The 20,210-nt window shown below is 52.4% G+C and overlaps 1 protein-coding gene across 2 annotated transcripts in view; it reads right to left on the bottom strand.

The window, feature by feature from the left end:
* CDH4 (cadherin 4) overlaps positions 1 to 20,210 on the bottom strand; it is a 703,097-nt gene that overhangs the window by 162,901 nt on the left and 519,986 nt on the right. For both annotated transcript variants that reach the window (XM_024239065.2, XM_054541916.2), the window contains one exon: positions 8,344 to 8,523. In XM_024239065.2, coding sequence (XP_024094833.2) covers positions 8,344 to 8,523 — 180 coding nt within the window. The remainder of the gene's footprint in view (positions 1 to 8,343; positions 8,524 to 20,210) is intronic.

Genomic DNA, 20,210 nt, shown 5'->3' with positions numbered 1-20,210 from the left:
CATCTCCCAAGGACAGTGAGAACCACCCAGCCACATCTGTGCTTTAGAAAGGCCACCCTGCTTCCATGAGACAACGAATGACTACCACGTGAGTCATTCGTACACACATGGATGCTTTAGAGTATCAGAAAGTGGGTGCTTAGGTGGACTCCATGCTAATTACACTGCTAAGTTACCCAGCAAACATTCCGTAAAGATAACGTGGGGCTAAAATTCAGCTGGCTCCATCACACCTGCTCACACATCCAATCAACTTTTATGGGGCCCCTGCCACGGGCCAGAGAGGGGTCTCCGGCGCCTTGGCTGTGCATCTCGGGATGCAGACCCAGCTCGTGGCATCACTCATTTGCTCAAGCAGTCCAGAGCCCGTGCAGGGCAGGCACGCGCCCTTTCACCTCCATGCTCCCAAAGACCCAGCCCATCTCTGTTCACATAGAAAGGCGTAAGTATTTGTGGTTGGATGTGAAGCAATGGGGTGTATGTGCACAAATGGGAACCGAATTTATCCAGAAGATGTGAAGGAAACGTTGCACTTCCATCCGCTTATGCTCATTTGAGTTGTTTGCTGTCAGGAGCTGACTTGAGCAATCCTTTGTGAGCTACCTGTGGCTGTGCACCTGTGATTGTGCTTCTCTGGAAATGGCTCCTGCGTGTCTCCTCCAAGCGGCCTAAGCACCTCGTAGGCTCCGTGATTGTGGAGCGACCTCCCTCCAAAGCCTTGTCTTCAGAGCTCTTTTCCTGGCTTGTCCTCTGGCAGGGGGGCCCAAGGGTTTGCATGACTTCTTGTCTTCTAAAATATCAACCGCCAAAATGAAAGGATTCGCACCCAGGAGCACTACGTTCCTCCTCGTCACCTTGAGCTGATTCGCTGATTCCTACAGTTGCCCTGGACAGCCTCTCAAGGCAACACATTGTGAATTGGTATTAGACTCAGCCAAGCAATAGATCCTCTTCTTAAAAGTTTCATTTTATCCTCTTTCTGAATCTCGCCAGGAGTCAAACCTAACGTGTACGCTAGCCAAGCAAGTGGTGTTTTAAAACCCTTCACGAATGTGCCTGTGTAGGTACCAGCCCTACAAGGGCCGAGGGACCAGGTCGTGAACTTCAGGCAGAATGTGGATTGCTTGGTGGTTCCCGAAGGCCACAGAAGAGCTCTATATCCTCTCTCCCCTGAATCCCCAGTGCCTGCGTGGTGCTTGGCACCATAGCAACTGCCCAAACTGTCCAGTCCAGAGCCAGAATTCCAGACCAGGGAGGGTGTCCTGCTAACCTTTTAAATGCTGCTCCCTCCTGCGATTTTCCCCAGTTCCCCTGGGGACATAAAGAAAAGTCCCTATCCAAGTTCCTGGAAAATCAGTTCGGTAACTGTGAGCGGCTTCCTCCCTCCTCTGCTTGAGAAGAAGGGACAGCCTGGGGTTCCGAGAGTTCCCTCCGCAGTGTGGCTCCACCTCCTCACTCACCACTCACTTTAGACTGCGGTCCGATTCCAGTGGCAGAACCACCAGGCGTGGCTCCCTGCTTTGCCACGGATACCCCTGGCTCCACAGCCCCGCCGATTAGAGCCACCCCTTTGCTTTTCAGGGCTTTCCTCTCTACAAGTAGGTTACCTATTTCCCCCTGCGTGGCGCCGCTAGTGCTTAGGAAGAGACGTGATATTCCTTCCAAGGAAAAAGCCTGTAATTAACAGACGTTTTTTGGGGAAGAGTATTCTGCCTCCTCCTCTCCTGCTCGTTTTTTCATTTAACATATTTTATCAGAATGAAATGCCTTAATGAGCGCAGAACTGCAGCTGATCCCAGCTGAACCTCAAAGCGCTCTGTGCTCAGCTTGCTGCCCCACATCAGGCTGCATTCACCACCGTCTCTGTGATTGGGGCTTCTTCCAGGAGCCGCCTCCCCTCCAACACTGCCAGGAAGCTCATCAGCTTCCTATAGATAGAAACGGGGACAGGAAAGCACCCCCCAAAACACTGCCTGTGCTAGATAAGAACTTAATGGAAGATAGAGGGGAGGGTGGAGGGAGGGAGGTGGCAAACATGAACGTGTAGGAGTGTGTAGGTGTGAAGCAGGGTGGTATGTGCATGTGTGTGCATGTGTGTATAGTATGCACGTGTGTGCGCGTGTAGATGTGTGTATAGTATGCGTGTGTGCATGTAGATGTGTGTATAGCATGAACACGTGTGCATGTGTGTATAGCATGCACGCGTGTGCATGTGTGTATAGTATGCATGTGTGTGCATGTGTGTATAGCATGCACGCGTGTGCGCATGTGGATGTGTGTTTTTGTATGCACCTGTGTGCGCACGTGGATGTGTTTTTGTATGCATATGTGTGCGCATGTGGATGTGTGTATAGCATGCACACGTGTGCATGTGTGTATAGTATGCATGTGTGTGCATGTGTGTTTTCGTATGCACGTGTGCGCGCACGTGGACGTGTGTTTTCGTATGCACGTGTGTGCGCACGTGGATGTGTGTTTTCGTATGCACGTGTGTGCGCACGTGGATGTGTGTTTTTGTATGCATGTGTGCGCATGTGGATGTGTGTTTTTGTATGAATGTGTGTTTTTGTATGAATGTGTGTGCTTATGTGGATGTGTATATAGCATGCACACGTGTGCATGTGTGTATAGTATGCACGTGTGTGTGCAGGTGGATGTGTGTTTTTGTATGCACCTGTGTGCACACGTGGATGTGTGCTTTTGTATGCATGTGTGTGTGCACGTGGATGTGTGCTTTTGTATGCATGTGTGTGCGCACGTGGATGTGTGCTTTTGTATGCATGTGTGTGCGCACGTGGATGTGTGTTTTCGTATGCATGTGTGTGCGCACGTGGATGTGTGCTTTTTGTATGCATGTGTGTGCGCACGTGGATGTGTGTTTTCGTATGCATGTGTGTGCGCACGTGGATGTGTGCTTTTTGTATGCATGTGTGTGCGCACGTGGATGTGTGTTTTCGTATGCATGTGTGTGCGCACGTGGATGTGTTTTTGTATGTATGTGTGTGCGCACGTGGATGTGTGTTTTTGTATGCGTGTGTGCGCATGCGTGTATAGTATGCATGTGTGTGCATGTGTGTATAGTATGCACGTGTGTGCGCATGTGGATGTGTGTTTTTGTATGCATGTGTGTGCGCATGTGGATGTGTGTTTTTGTATGCGTGTGTGCTCATGTGGATGTGTGTATAGCATGCACACGTGTGCATGTGTGTATAGTATGCACGTGTGTGTGCAGGTGGATGTGTGCTTTTGTATGCATGTGTGTGCGCACGTGGATGTGTGCTTTCGTATGCATGTGTGTGTGCACGTGGATGTGTGCTTTCGTATGCATGTGTGTGCGCACGTGGATGTGTGCTTTCGTATGCATGTGTGTGCGCACGTGGATGTGTGTTTTCGTATGCATGTGTGTGCGCACGTGGATGTGTGTTTTTGTATGCATGTGTGTGCGCATGTGGATGTGTGTTTTTGTATGCATGTGTGTGCACACGTGGATGTGTGTTTTTGTATGCATGTGTGTGTGCACGTGGATGTGTTTTTGTATGCATGTGTGTGCGCACCTGGATGTTTTTGTATGCATGTGTGTACGCACGTGGATGTGTGTTTTTGTATGCATGTGTGTGCGCACGTGGATGTGTGTTTTTGTATGCATGTGTGTACGCATGTGGATGTGTTTTTGTGTGCATGTATGTGCGCATGTGGATGTGTGTATAGCATGCACACGTGTGCATGTGTGTATAGTATGCATGTGTGCGCACGTGTGTATAGTATGCACGTGTGTGCGCACGTGGATGTGTTTTTGTATGCACGTGTGTGCGCAGGTGGATGTGTTTTTGTATGCACGTGTGTGCACACGTGGATGTGTTTTTGTATGCACGTGTGTGTGCACGTGGATGTGTTTTTGTATGCACGTGTGTGGGCATGTGGATGTGTGTGCACATGCACTGAGTTCTTACGTAATGACTTGGAGTCCATTTGGAAAAGGCAAATCTACAGAAGCCACAATGGAAATTCCATTTTCCGTTCACTAAAGGTCTATCTTTCTTAGGCATTAAGCTGGGTTTGGATGCCCACTCGCCTTCCTGTGGATGGAAGCTGAAGGGGATGCCCCTGTGTGAACCACATCAATACTTGCAGGGACTCTGAGAGCCAGGACAGGCAGTGCTAACGTTTCTGCCAAATTCCACCTGCTGGGCCATTTTGCAGGGTGAGCTGATGGGTGCCCAGCACAACAGTCACCACTGAGATCACATCTATCACTCACTCACTCACTCACTCATTCATTCCCTCAACAAATATAGTGCCCACTGCATGCCAAGGGCTGTTTACAACACTAGGGGTACAGCCAAGATCCTTGCCTTCAGGAAGCCTCCTCTTAGAGAAGAAGTAAGTAGGTGAATAAAGAAAGACAATACGGCCAGATCACACCAAGCACTATGGTGAACTGAAGCAGGGCAGAGGGTAAAGAATGACGTGGTTGGCGAATTACATCTGAACTGCTCGCCCAGGGCTCCAGTGACCGGGGGCTTCTTGGGACAGTGGGTTCATCAGGGAGGAAAGGACACAGGCTGATCTCATCTTTAGAAACCTGCTTTGGCAGAGACCAAATATTCACCAACCATATTTCCCCCTCCTCCATGACATGGATTTGGACTCGTTCCCCATGTCCCTTACAATTAGACGTGGCCATGCGACTGGGCTTTGGCCAGCAGCATGTAGGCACGATTGACGTATGCCACTTGTAAGCCTCGCCAGTCCAGAGATGCTCACCCTGGGTGGCTGAATGACTGGAGCACAGGCCACCCTGGCCCTGCCCACCAACCTTCACAGTGAGCAAGAAATTGACTTAGGTTGGGTTCAGTTTCTGAAATGCTGCAGTGCAGCTTGTCAGCCCTAACACGCACCCACCTCACTGCCTCCTTCCGCTCATGGCCTGTTCTGCAGTGACGTTCTGGGCATGGAGGTGACCCTGCCTGCAGGGGCTGCTGGACAAATCAGGGGGTGTGAGGAGCAGATGACAAAGTGGTTCCAAACCATAGCAAAGCCACAGACCCCAAAACAGGAGAAGCTGCCACTTCCTGGGTCGGAGATGCTGGAGGTGGTTTCCTGGGAGCACGGAATTTGCACCTTTTCTCATTCTGACACCCAAAGCCAAATTCACAATTCCTCCCTGCATATTTCTAGTTTAGAAAGGTCAGCGGCAGACAGTCCTCAGGAGGCTGCACCTGCAGGGCCTGGAGAGCTCCTGGTGCCGGCTGCTCTCTCAGCCACACTTTCCAAGATCGTGTTAATCAGAAGGGGCATATTTCCCTGCCGCAAACTGGAAAACCATGTTCCCCATCAGGGCATTCAGATGTGGAGTAAGCTGGGCTCTCATGGTGATGTTTTCAGGAGAAACGTCCTCATCAACAGGACAACTGGGCCCATCCTCACCCGAGCCTTCTGCTGGTCTGGGAGGATTCAGTCCTTTCACGGGCCCTGTCCCAGCCCAGACTTCCTCAGCCATGGATGCTGCAGGAGGTCTTTCTCTCCACTGTCCATCAGGAGATGGTGTGCGGGGCCACATGCAGCTTGGGGACTCTCCTGGGACAGGGGCTGTGCCTATGTGACCTCGCTCTTTTGCGTTCCCTTTTACAAGCCTGTCTGCGGAGCAGAGCTGAGGAAGAAAGACCCGCCTTTCAGTCCTAGATCATCAGGCTGAGAAACTCCAAAAGCCAGGACAGCAGAATATCCCAGTTGTGCTAAGATAACAGCCAGCTGCCGCGGGTACCCCCTCTGTGGGGTGCAAGCAGATGAGGGCCCTCAAATTCACTGTTCACTCACTCCACAAATAATGTGCCTACCCTGTGCCTGTGAGGGTGGCTTGGGCAGCCCTTTCTGGAGTTTGGGAAAAGTGTCTGATTGGCTGTTGTCAAATCATGGCCCATGGGCCAACCCAGCCCACTCCCTGTTTTTGTAAATAAAGTTTTATTGGAACGCGGCCAACCTGTTAGTTGACACGTTGCCTGAGGCTGTTTTCACACCACAGCAACAGAAGCTGTATGGTCACAATGCCTAAAATATTTACCACCTGGCCCTTCACAGAAAAGGTTTGCTGACCCCAGAGTAAGATCGATGACTGTCTACCAGGGGCAATGTGGGGGTGGCAGAAGCACAAGGCATGAAATAAGGCGGAAGAGCACGATGGAAGCCCGCTCCCTGTCTCGGTGACCTTCAATCCTGATGACCTTCAAAGAGGAATCTCTAGTTGGTCCTCACACCTCCAGCACACCCTGCAGCTCCTGCCCCACTGGCCTGGGTAACAAATCAGGGGCAGCCTCTGTTCCCTCGCCTTACGCTTTTCTCTATAGTTGGCTTCTAGCCTGACAAACTGTCCCAGTGATCAAACTGTGGTTTGGTATACAATCTCCTTTGGGGATAAACAGTGTGGCGATTCCTCAAAGACCTAGAGGCAGAACTCCCATTTGATCCATAATCCCATTGCTGAGTGTACACCCAAAGGAACAGAAGTCATTCTCTTATAAAGACACATGCACGTGTATGGTCACTGCAGTGCTATTCACAACAGCAAAGACATGGAATCAACCCAAATGCCCGTCAATGATAGATTGGATAAAGCAAATGTAGTACATATACCCCACAGAATACTATGCAGCCATAAAAAGGAACGAGATCACGTCCTTTGCAGGGACACGGATGGAGTTGGAAGCCATCATCCTCAGCAAACTAAAGTGGGAACAGAAAACCAAACACCACATGTTCTCACTTATAAGTGGGAGCTGAATGATGAGAACACATGGACACAGGGAGGGGAACAACCCACACTGGGGCCTGTGGGAGGGGTGGGGCAGAAGGAGAGCATCAGGAAGAGTAGCAAATGGATGCTGGGCTTAATACCTAGGTAATGGGTTGACAGGGGCAGCAAACCACCATGGCACATGTTTACCTAGGTAACAAACCTGCATATCCTATACGTGTACCCCTGAACTTAAAATAAAAGTTGAAAAAAAAAAAATGAATCACTTTGAGAAGAATTTTAAGTCAATGACAACATAAGCAACGGCCGGATGCAAGAAATCCCGGCCCCAAGGATGGTGAGGTGGGTGCAGCATGGGGGCCACGGCACTGCCATTGGCATCGTCTCTGGCTTCCGTGGTGGGTGGGAGGTTGCCCAGTGGGCCCAGGAGATGTAGGACTGGGAAGCTCCCCCAGGATGGGGTTCCAATCCCTGGTGGCTTCCTTCCTTCAAGCCCTGAACTGCATTTCACAGGAAAATCTTCAACCCTGCCTGGCCCTCAAGGGGCGTGGGTGGCCAAGGAAAGCTGAGCCCCGACAGGGGAGGATGCAGCAGAGGCTGGGTGCTGAGGTGGGAGGGCCGGCTCTGTGCAGAGAAGGCAGGTGATATATTTGCAACCAAGTCACCTTGGCTGGGGTGTGGAGGCACGCTGCATTCATTCATGCCAGAGTTTCTGCTATAAATAACCGGTCATTTTGGCTGCTCCCTGGTGGGGTCCCCTGGTGGCCAAGGTTAGGGATACAAAGAATTGGGGGGACCCTGCCTGGTGGCTGCTTTCTTCCTCCCATCTCTGCATTCCAAACGCACAGCCCAGCCTTCTGCATTGAAAGGAATGAGAAACAAAACACACCAAACAGCACGAAGAATGAGAATGACCCCTTAAGCACACTCTGGGGACCCTCATTTCCAAAGGGTGGGATGAGGCTTTTCCACAATGGTTGGGAATTATTTAATGGAATTCTCGCCATCCTTTTATCAAATTATTGCGCAGATTCAGCTGCAATTTTCTTCAAAGGGAAGAAGAAATTGCTCGTTGATGGCCTTGATAATAGAAACACAAATTTGTAAAATAAATTATTTCTGCGGTAAAAGCAATCTCGGGTGGCCTTGGGAGCTCCGGGACCAAGAACTTGCAGACAGACCACGGCACGGCGCACACTGGCCTCTGTGCAATGATCGTCATGGCACCATCCCATCATCTGGGATCTTAGTCATCCATGGAAACAAACGTGATCAGACCAAAGAAAGGGGTCAGAGGTCAAAGGCCACGATCCACACCCCTGCCCACTGCTTCCACACACACAGCAGCCACTTGAAAGTAACCAAGAGAGAAATCACCCCTAACTCACAAAGGCCCATCCACCTCAGAGGACGCAGCTTCCCAGCCTGAATTTTTCATCGCCCTGTGTAAGGGTAATCTCATTTCAGAAAGGGTGAAATCGCGACCTTCTTAGACACCAAACGCGGAACCCGCCCCTGGCTTTGTGATGTCGGGAGAAGAGCCTACCGCTAACGCCGAGACCCCTGTGCCAAAGGGAGGCGTCTGCACTCACCCTCACGAGCTGCTGCGGGAAGGGCCCCCGCGAGTTCTCGGGCACGTTGATGGGCGGGATGACCCAGTCCCGTTTGCGCCGCCTCAGCCCGTTGGCGTTCTGGTGCTGGGGCCACGGCAGCAGGGTGTCCTTCGGAGGCGGAGAGGGGTCCAGAGCCACGGTCTTCTTTCCTTTCTGTGACTTTATTTGGAAACGGGAGAGAAGAGGCAAAGAAGTCCAGTTAAGTTTTGCACAGAGGAAAACGGCATCTGCTAAGACGAACTGCACTGCCCGAGACTGAGGGGGAAGGCGGGTAACGCTGGGACAAGGAGCTAAGTGGGCAGGGCGGCATAACGCTGGGAAAGGAACTAAGTGTTAGGGAAAAAAAAATCAAGTGACACCCCCATCAAAATGATGAGACAGATTACAAAATTAAATGCGGGAAAAAGAAACCATAAATAAAGAAGAAAATATAGTTGACAATGTCACCAATAGCGTAGACAGGGCGTTTTAAGCCCACCCAAAACAATGCAAGAGATCACAAAAGAAAAGACTAATACGTTTTTCCACAAAACTCCTGTTTATGAAAACAGACCCAAAAGGCAATTGACACATTTGGAAAATATGATTTACAACAATTTGACACAAGGTTAATAGTCACTAGATAGAGCACTCTTAGAAATAAGAAAATAAAATGAAATGTTGTTTCCTAACAAGAAAAGGACATGAATAGATAATTCACAGCAAAACAAATATAAATGATCAATAAACTTATGAAAAATGTCCACATCTCCCAGTAATCAAATAATGCATATCAAAGTAATATATCCTTTTTACCTGTCAGATTGACAAGGCTGAGCGAAATGAATCTGCAACACTGGGGGTGTGCAGTGAGTCAGTGGGCGGAGGCTGATGGCTGAGGGTGTGGGATTTGGCCTTAGACCCCACCTGTGTGTATGTACAAAAGTTCATGTGACACGGGGCAAAGTCCCTTCATCTCTCACAATCCTGGGTTCTTCTCTGAAGAAGGGAGATGGTAGCAATGGCCCTGAGTTTAGGGACTGCTATGGGAATGACATCAGATGACAATGAGAAAATGCCCAGCCCATGCTTAGCATAGGGCCCAGGCTGTCAGGACTGACACTGATGCAGCTCCTGCTGCTGGGGCCCCGCGGTCACCCAGCACAGCCCTCTGCCTCCCAGTTGCCAGTGACTATCAAGAGCCTCAAAAAGGATGGTCCCTTTTGATCCAGTAACTCCACAGCTGGAAATCTGTCCCCAGGAAACTCTAGGTGGACCAAAGTCCTCATAGACAGATGTTTACTTTGGATGTTTTTAAATAAGTAAAAATACCAGAGCACAAATCTGAATGTCTGACAGTGAATTCTAAATGCATTACACTGTGTTCATGTCTTGGAATATTATAGTTATCATTAAAAGTTACTCTTTTAAGACTGACATGAAGAAATGTCCACAAAATATTAGTAAGTGGAGAAATAGCACCAAAGCATACATACAGCATCAACTGCACCTGCATTTTTTCCTTTTTTTTTTTGAGATGGAGTCTCACTGTGTCACCCAGGCTGGAGTGCAGTGGCACGATCTCGGCTCACTGCAACCTCTGCCTTCTGGGTTTAAGCGACTCTCCTGCCTCAGCCTCCTGAGTAGCTGGGATTACAGGAGACCGCCACCACATCTGGCTAATTTTTGTATTTTTAATAGAGATGGGGTTTTGCCTGTTGGCCAGGCTGCTCTCAAACTCCCGACCTCTGGTCATCTGCCCGTGTTGGCCTTCCAAAGTGCTGGGATTACAGGCGTCAGCCACCATGCCCAGCCTCAACTGCATTTTTTTTAAAGGATAGAAAAACAGCCTGGGCGTGGTGGCTCACGCCTGTAATCCCAGCACTTTGGGAGGTCGAGGCAGCCAGATCACCTGAGGTCAGGAGTTCGAGACCAGCCTGGCCAACATGGTGAAATCCCATCTCTACTAAAAATCTAAAATTAGCCAGGTGTGGTGGTGCGTGCCTGTAGTCCCAGTTACTTAGGAGGCTGACACAGGAGAATCACTTGAACCCGGGAGGTGGAGGTTGCGGTGAGCCAAGATTGTGCCATTGCACTCCAGCCTGGGGAAAAACAGCGAAACTCTGTCTCAAAAAAAAAAAAAAGAAAAAAGAAATGTAAGAAAATACATGAAAATGCACACACTGGTTTTCTCTGGTCTCCAGGGAGTTCTGTTATCACATTTTACTTCCTTCCTTTTACCTTTCTGTGTTTTCTTTCTTTCTTTTTTTTTCAGACGGGGTCTCACTCTGTCGCCCAGGCTGGAGTGCAGTGGTGTGATCTCGGCTCACTGCAAGCTCCGCCTCCCGGGCTCACGCCATTCTCCTGCCCCAGCCTCCTGAGTAGCTGGGACTACAGGCGCCCGCCACCACGCCTAGCTAATTTTTTGTATTTTTAGTAGAGACGGGGTTTCACCTTGTTAGCCAGGATGGTCTCGATCTCCTGACCTCGTGATTCTCCTGTCTCGGCCTCCCAAAGTGCTGGGGTTACAGGTGTGAGCCACCGCGCCCGGCGCCTTTCTGTGTTTCATAAACGTGATAGTGCACATGACTCCTGTGGCTGACAGCGCCAACAGAATGTCATGCATATACGTGGCGTCCATGCGTCTGCCACATCGGGTCCAGCGCAGGGTGCCCACATGGCATGCCTCGCCAGTCTTCGTGGTTGATGCTCATTTTATCTGAATTGCAGAGGCAGTAGGATACGAGAGTTCACGTGGAGAATGGACCTTGCACCAGGGCAGCCCAAGGCAGGGAGGACAAAGCTGGCCGGGAGGTGTCTGACCACAGGCTGCCCCTCCAGGCACAGTGGGGGTCCACACCACCATTTGCCTCAATTAATAAAACCCAGGAGGCTTCCATGGGGCACTCCCAGCCTTCCTTAGAAAGGAGTCATGTGAGGTGCAAACATGGAGACCCAGGGGTCTTGACTTCAGCCCCTCATGATGACAAGGGGCGGGTGCTTTCCTAGGCTCCTCAGGGGCCTTTGAAAAGCTTCCAGGACAGTCCTAGCTGCACATTCTCCCCGGAACCCAGCACAGACAACTGGACTCCATGGTTTCCTCGCCCAGACCAGTAGCCTGTGCCTCATAGGTACTGAATGTCCGATGAGCAGGACAGCAGGACTCTGCATCTGGCCGTTCCACTGAAGACATCCCACCTGTCCTCCAAGACCTAGCCCCAGACAGACAGCACCTCCCTGGGAGCTGGTCTTTACCTTGGGGATATGACAATTTAGGTTAATATGCTCTAAGCTTTGATGAGAAAGATCAGATTAATCCCACTGCTCTAAGTGGCTTGAAATAACGCCAACACAGCCAACAGGAACAATGATAATAGATGTGGCATGCACTGAGGATCCAGGCTCCAGGTCAAATGCTGTTCCATGCAGTCTCCCCATAAATCCTCCCTCTCACCAGTTCAGCGGGGAGCACCATCATTCCCACTTTCCTACCATGCGAGGCCAAGGCACTCGTGAAGCCCACGCAGCCCGTTCAGCAGAGGCAGGATTCGGATGCCAGGAGTGTGACCCCAAGGCCAGAGCACCTGAAAGTGCCACCCCTCCCTTCTGTGGTCTCTGTTTGTGAAGTCGAATCCCCTTTGCTGGACCTCAGGAAGGTCCTGGACTGGGCAGAAATCGATCTTCCCATGGAACAGATGGGGAACCAGGGGAAAAGGGGGTCTGAGTGATGTTTCCTGCACCCACCTGGGATGTGTTCCATAAATCCCAGACTGGGGAGAAACAGGTCTGAGCTCCCAGGCTGGTCCCAGGACCAGCAGCTCAGCACCCTGCGGAGCTCATTAGGAATGCAGGTTCCTAGGTCTCACCTAAGACTTAAAAACTCTGGGGTGTGGCCGCCAACCACGCCTGAGATGTGCTGCAGTTGGAGAACAGGGGGTCTCCCAGCCCACAGGCAATTGGGGCTCCACCTCTGGAGAAGGGTGGTGGAGCATTATGTTTGTTCTTGAGCATGTCTGCACGGGGGCAGGCAGCCTGGACAGATCTCTCCCAGATGAGGGCGAGGGGAGCCTCTGGCACAGCCGCTAGGAGGGGCCCTCTGGCCATCTGCAGCTCCCCTGCATTTCCCAGCGGGAGACCGAGGCAGAGACTGGCTGGTCTCTCCCACCCGGTGGTGCTTCAGAACCAGCAGCAGCTCACCAGGGCCCTCTGAATCTCAGACTCTGAGTTTTAAAGGGTTTCCATACAGCTGTTTTTAAAAAAAATCCTTCATTTTCATTTGCTTGGGATGAGCTTGCATGGCGTTAATTTCCCTAGTGTTGTTTAAATAAATTGCACATATTTGCTACTATTGTAAAGCTGTGAGACAAATGTAATAACAAAATCTGGTGAAAATAAGTGCCAGACCTGTGCGGGCTTCTGCCTGGAAGATGCACCCGCTTCCCTGGAAGAAAATGTCAACCACAATTAGCACTCACCCTGGTCGAACGAGCATGTTCTTTTGAACACGCAGTCATCTTGGGCCCATTCAGAAGACATCACATAAACACTGATGCATAATTATACTCATTAAAAATAATGCTTCCAGTTACACTTAAAAATATTTTCTAACAGATGACACCTGCTGATTTTCCCTAGTGCATGTCTTCTGTATTTCTGAGTGAATGAAGACTGAGCATTGGGTAATGACTTAAAGGTGACCTCTACTACACCATTACCAGAAACTAGACAGTACACATAAGCACATGTGTATACAGGCGCTATGCACACATGTATGCATGCATGCACACACATGCACATGTAGATATATACGAATGCACACGTCAAGTATGCACAGATGTATGGGTGTATGACTACATGTACACACATACACAAATGCATGTGTATGAATACATGTGTGTTTATGCATTCTACACATGCACAGGTATGCATATGCTTGTGTGTGTTTGTATGTCTGTGTGTATGTGTATAGAGCACATCACAACTTTCTCAAAACCAACAGCCCAGCAGCAAGATATCTTGGCCATGCCCACTCCCCGCATCCTGACAGTTTAGCTCAAGCTAGAAGTCCTGTAACTAGCAGGGTCCAGGAGGGTCCTGGTGGCTGAGCTGGTCTTTGGGGTCCAACCAAGCTTGTGCCTGCAGATCTGCAGAATCAGGAGCTCCAAGGTGGCTGCCCACTGTCGCCTCCATCCACTCACTGACACCTGGGAAGATGCGTGAAGGGGGCAGCTTCCTGGACCTGCTGCAGCCTGCAGGATGGCTCCCCAAGGATATTTCATGGAGCCATCCTTGGCAGGATGAGACCTGGGCTGTGGTCCTACTTTCATCTCCCATGAGTGTTTCTGGGCCTGGAAACGGGCCCTGTCGCCCGTGAAGAGGCCAGCCACCCTGGGCTGCAGTGTCCCATACCCCACAGTTCCCCTCCCGTGCTCCCTCCTCTTCCCCGTGCCTTTGACTCTGCCCTGCTGCGGCCCCACTGGGCTCCCTGATGCACTCTCAGCTCCCTCAAAGCCCTGCCTATAGGGCAGTGGGCAGGAGCGGCCCAAAGCACCCACTCTGGCCTCCACCCTATAGGGTTTCAGCTCACCTGCCAGGTGCTGGGGACCGGACATCCACCTCCACCACCCGAGGCCCTGCTCCCGCCCCTCTCTCTGCCTGGGCGCCTTATCCTCATGCCAGGCTCAACCTATAGCACCTCCCCTGGCAGGCCACACTCCACACTGCAGGAAACACCTGCTCTGGTGCCACCCTGGACCTAGTACTGCCCCGGGGGCTGTGCACCTTTTCCTAGTCCCACACGTTAGGGAGGTACCACAACCCCGGTGGGGGCAGCAGGGCCCTGATAGCCACTCACTTTCTATGGAGCAAACTCAGTGGACAGACTTAAGCCACTGCATCCACACACAGTTACTGATACCACCCTTGAGCCAGGAGACGACAAAGCAAATGGCCCTCAGCCTGTCTCCTGCATGCTCATGTGGGGGCGGGGTGCAGCCATGACCTCAGGGACGCCTTCCTGAGTCCTGCACGGGCCCTGGCCCTGCCCAAGTGACTTCCCAGGCACAGTCTCATTTAGTCCTCAGGGCAGCCCACAGAGGACATCAAGCTCAAGGGGTGAAGTCCTGCTCAAGCTTGGAAGGCCAGGACTGGAGCCCAGGCTGTCTGATCTGTAGCCCACCATCCTGATGGGCCCATCCCACCACCTCCCACGGGGCCCATGATTAGTGCAGAGTCAGAATCAGGCAGGAGGTTCAAACCGGCACCAAGTCGCACACAATCAGTCCATTGGGGACTTGGGGACAGAAATACTCATGGTGGGTATTATACCTCGGTCAGGGCACTGAAGGGTGAATAGGAGTTTGACAGGCAGGACAGGCGAGGAAGGGGGCACAGACAGTGGCGCAGGACAGTGTGGATGCCTCGGAAACCAGGCAGACACCACCATTATTTGGGGCCTGGAAGGAAAGCAGGGTGGGGGCGTCACAGGCTCCGAGGTTAACACAGCTGCGTGGAGTGTGGGTTTGCTCTCCACTGCCCAAGTCAGGATTTATTTCATCCCCGACCTCAGTCCCTCATCTGTGAAAGGGGGGTGATCAGGAAGCCCCCCTGCCAGGTGTGGGGTGAATGTGGTACTGTCTAGGGAGCATTGACAGACGTGGGGACCTTTAGCCCTGCCATTGGAAGAAACCTGAGAAGGGGCAGAGCTGGGGGTGGAGCTCCTAAAAGCTGGGCAGGACTTCCAGAGGGCAGAGAAGGAGAGGGCAAGGCTCCTGCAGCCTGGAAGCTGGGTCAAGGGGGGCCTGGGATGAACTCTGAGTGTTCAGGGGCTAGGGCTGGGGCGCGGGCGAACTTGGGGTGTCCCACAACCCTTACATCCCAGGAAGGGAAACTGAGGCCCAGGGCAGTGGAAGAATTTGTCCAAATTGCCTGGCTAGGGAGAGCTGGGGCCAAGTGGCGAGGGAGACTGAGGGTGGGGTAGGGAGGGGAGGGTCAGGGACTGCTCTGGTGAGGGCACCGTGAGCAAAGTGGGCTCCTGGACCCAGACCAAGGGGCCTGCCAGGGAGGGCTCAGGCTCCTTCCTGGGTGGCCTAGTGGGGTCCTAGAGAACCCAGGGCTGGGCCCAGCAACCACAGTCCCTCTACCCCACCCATACTTTCCTCCTGGGAGCCAATCCCAGAGGCACGGGGGTGGGCCTAAGGGTCCAGCTGGCCAATCAGAGCCCGGCATTCCACCTGGCCAGGTGACTGCTCCAGAGAAGGCAGGTGACCCCAGCAGGGGACTTCCCCGGGGCTGCTGGAAGAGGTGGGCTCTCCTCTCTGGATGAGGGTTCGACATGGGAGGGTGAGAGCCCTGCCAGTTCCCTTGCCCCCACAGGCACCTGGGGCTTTGGGCCTGGCCTCCAGGCCGCCCGGATCAGCCCCTGACTCCGCCTTCCTGACTCCTGACCCCAGTCTTGCTGTTCCTGAAACACGCCATGCCCAGGCTGGTCCCTACCAGGACAGGCTCCTCAGAGTCTGTTCACACTCGGCCTCCTTGGCCTGGACAGCAACCTGGAGACACCGTACTTCTCCTCCTCCTCCTCTTCCCTGCTCTCCTTACGCCCTGATGCTGCTCTGCTGCAGCTGAGCTGAGAGCCCGGCCTGTCTGTTTGCAGATGACATCTGTGAGCCCCGCAACTGTGGCTTCGTGGCTTTAGCTACCTTTCCTGGGACAGACCCCAGGGTGAGTCGCTGGCCTCAGTATCACGTACAGCCATTGGCCGGTTGGGGATGGCAGTCCACCGGTAGAACAGAGCCCAGGGGTGGAGAGAGTCTGCAGCATGGGGCATCATCAGAGCCTGGAGCAGTGTGCCCCAGATGCCTGGTAAGTGGTGTCACCACTCCCGCCTCTTGCTTACATGAGGCTGTGGGAGGTCCACCGTCGGGACTCCTCCGAGCCCGGAGGAGCCAGGAGTGGCAGCAGATGAGCTTGTCCAGGGGCCCAGGTTCCAGGGTCAGAGCCCACCTGCCCAGTGCTGAGCGGGGACAGGGCCATTTCCCCAGGGGGCAGATGAAGGGTGTGGGGGCCTGAGGCCCCCAGGGATGTCTCTACAAGGTGCAGGTGACTCTAAACCTGCCTGCTTCTTAGTCAGCTTTTATTTACAAAGCGCTTCTCACTTCAGATCACCTCTCCCTACTAAGCCCTAATCAACTGTGCTTCCTATCGAACGCATTCTGCTGATCCTACTCTAAGATGGTGATTTATGGAGGCAGCGGTAGCAGGAGCCCCCAGGCACGGGTCCTAGTGCTGGGCCCTGCGACCTGCATGAGGCTGCCACTCTCTCTGGGCCTCGGCTTCCCTGCTGATGGAAGGGGCTGGTGAGCTCTGTGCTCTGGAGCTACCCGGACGCCTGGGATGTGGGCAGCAGTGGGGATAGGAGTGATATTAGAAACCGATGGCTGGGGCACCTTGGGGAGCAGAAGCTTCACTTCATATCTGGGGAGGAAGGTGCCGCGAAACTGCCACTGATGGGGTGGATGCGCGACAAAGCCCCATGCATAAGTGGAGCTTGGCTTTTTAGAGATAAAATGACAGCCTGGGCTCCAGTGGGCTGCTCGGGGGGCCCTGCGCGGAAGGTGTGTTCACGCTCCATCCATGGCTCGAGGGGTCTGGGTGGTCTCATGGTCTTTCTGGATGAACTCTTTTCCAGCCCTGGGTCTCTCTGTGCAGGCTCCCTGGACCAATGTCAAATGCAGGCATCCTCTCTCTTCCCAGGGATACAGTGACCAATCCCTCACACTCAAGAATATATAAATTGTGATTTGAGGAAGTGATGAGAGGTAAATGAGCTTAAGAGGACAAAAGGAAGGCACGCAGACAAAGACAAAGACAACTTCCGCTCCACTGGAAGTCCACGGCCGCGGGTTCATGGGCAAGGTGCATGTTGAGAAAACCACACTAGCCCCCGTGTCCACACCTGCACCCTGCAGCGGTCTGTGCTCTCCCCAGGGCCAGATTCTGCCCTGCCAGCTTCTCGGGGCCACATTTTATTTTCTTAAGCTCCTGGCAGCCCTGCTCCTCGCCTGGGTCTTGCTCTCCTGTCTGTGTGATGAGGCTGTAACTGGCTGTGGCTGCGAGGTCAGGTCTCCAGGGACAGCTCAGTATCAGCAAAACGCAGGTCATTTCCCTCCCCTCATCACTTGCAAGTGAGAGACGAAGAATGCAAAACTGACCTGGGGCAGGCTTTACATGATCGTCTTTTTCTGTTTTTTGAAAAAGAAAAAAACAGTGTTAAGGAAAGAATATAATCATATGCACCTCCCAAGCTACATGCAAAAAGTTATCATTTGTTTTATTTTTTATTCTCGAATCCACACGTCTGTTAGGAGCCTGGAATTACGAAGAGCCAAGGAGGAATCCTGGCTTTTAAGTGAAGGGACAGATGCTGAAACACTCAGAGGTGAAGCTACACGGGAGAGGGCAGCCACCAAGACCCGGCTTCCATTCAGAAACTCCCAGAGCGCCTTCCATGGAAGACGAGGGGTCTTTCCCCACAATCTTGGTCTGGCCGGGGAACGGGAGCTGGTTTGCAGGTGAATGGTGATCAACTATTTTAACATTTCCTTGTGGTAGAGATGCAGATAGCAGGTCCCACTCCGGACCCTCTGGACGCATTGCATGAGGCTCTCTGCAGGGTGGACGAGCTCCCTGGGCATCCTGAACTGAGCACCCACTCTGCAGTGCTGTAGCCATTGTGTGAAAATGCCTCCCAGAGGCACAGATGCCAGAGCAGGCCTCTTGAATAGATGGGCTGAGATGGGGTGGACCTGATCAAAACCCCAGCGTGGCGCAGATGGAACAGGGGAACAGGGCCTGGGTTCCCTGAGCATGGGTTATTAGTTGTGGGGGGCCTGATGCTCCTGCCAAGTTCAGTGAGGAAGAACGAGCATCCCTTGTTCCTAGTCGAAGTCATTACCCTCAAGAGATGGCATAAACATGGAAATTGCTTCAAATTCCCTGACACCAGATCCGTAGTATGTTTCTAAGGGAAGCCGGCAGCCCTGGCCTTTGGTGATAGGTCACAGATGGCGGTGGTGGCATCCCTCACTTGTCATCCTGCCCAGCGGCCAGGTCCTGCACTGATCCTGCTGGACATATCCTTAACATCTGAAGTGCCCCACAATGTTGAGAAAATGGCATGGCACAAGTCCACCTGATTCTACAAAAGCATTTATGGGAATGTTTTCAAATCGGTTTCTGCTGGGACATGACCTCTGGTCACCATACTGGCTGTTGCCATGGTCAAGGTGCTCCGTGTCAGCTTGTTGGGGTGCACCTGCCCCCCTCCTGGAAAGGTGTAACTGCTGGCTCTCATTACCCAAGAAAGTGGCTCTTTGGGGAGGTCCCCATGCCACTGGATTTCTCTGATAGGCAGCATAGCCCCGTGAACCTGTAATGCTGAGAGACAAGGCTTCTGTAGCCGCAGAGCCTGGGGGTCCGATTTGCATAAGCCGATAAACTAGACCCAGTGTCAAGGAATGGTGAGAAGACACAGAGGGGATTGTGCTTCTTCACTTCCCTGATTTTGCTGCCTCTCCTTGTCTTTCAGGCTGGACAGAGTGCAGTGGGAGCCATTCCTCCAAGGAAGAGAAGAACATTTGCAACAGCCCCAAGCTGGGAATTCTGCTGGATCTGCTCCACACACCCCTGTGAGCCACGTGGGGGAAACAGAGCCCTCCTTTTCCGTGAAGATAAAAATAGAGGCGGCAAATGTCTCCAGAAGTAGAAATGTGGGTGAACAGTGGGTATTGAAGATGGTTTTTGGTGTGAATGAGAAAGTTAATCATCATGAGAGAATTCAGCTCAGAGAGCAGAACTTTCTTTACATACCAGATGCTGTCCAGTCCTGCTGTGTGGTCACGTCAGGCATAAGACGCATCTAACTTGTGGATTTCATTTTGTTTCCAACATGCTTCATGACTGTGTAGAATGGTGACGGGCACAGAACAGATCTTGGAGGTGTCACTAGAGAGTGCCTACGAAACGGTCTTACTCTGACTTGGGGAAGTCCGCCACCTGCAGACTGGATGGCCCAGGGAAACAGCGCAGGGGAGTTCCTGCCCCCTGGCCTATCCCCACAGCAGAGCCAGGTGGGCCCTGGGGTGGCTTTGAGGCTGGACTGGCTGCAAAGGCAAAGCATTGCAGCTCTTCCCTGCGCCCAGCCCTCTAACATCATCCTGCTGTGCAGAGCTGCCTGCTGTGCAGAGCTGTCAGCATGGCTGAACAGCACGGCTTATGAGGATGCTCCATGCACTGGAGCTTCCTGTGAGAGGAAAGGTGCTCTGTCTGGGAATGCAGGGAGAAGAGCACTCTCAGGATGGAAGGTTCTGGGAGCTCTGAAACCCTATGTAGGTCCCGGAGCCCTGCTGAGGCCATGGCGCCTTCTGCGCATTATTCACTAACAAAATCAGCGCTCACCTCTCTGTGCACTGCAGTCCCAGCCACCCAGCACCTCTGTCCCCAAAGCCACCGGCTTTTGACTTTGTCTAGCCTCAGGCTCCTGGGTGCTGGCAGCTTCTCATGTGGCAGTGACCACAGACCCATGGCAGCATCTCATAGTGCATTTTCGGCTCCTGGTTTGCTGAACGCTCTAATGTTTGGGTAAATATGTGGCTGACCCCAGTCACATACACACCACGTCTTGGAGTCTAGTGCTCCAAGACTATCGATTGCATAGGAGTCTGCCACGGAAATGAAACATCTGGGGAAGGACCAGCCGTGCCTGCATTATGAACGTACATTGCTCTGTTGGAACAGGGAGGATACGATTTCTTCCCCAAATATCAAGGCTATTTATGGCTCTTCTCAATCTCTCTGATTCGCAGTCT

Source organism: Pongo abelii, chromosome 21 (genome assembly GCF_028885655.2).
Source record: "Pongo abelii isolate AG06213 chromosome 21, NHGRI_mPonAbe1-v2.0_pri, whole genome shotgun sequence".
Classification (NCBI taxonomy): domain Eukaryota; kingdom Metazoa; phylum Chordata; class Mammalia; order Primates; family Hominidae; genus Pongo; species Pongo abelii.
This window is presented reverse-complemented; position numbering and strand designations above follow the sequence as displayed.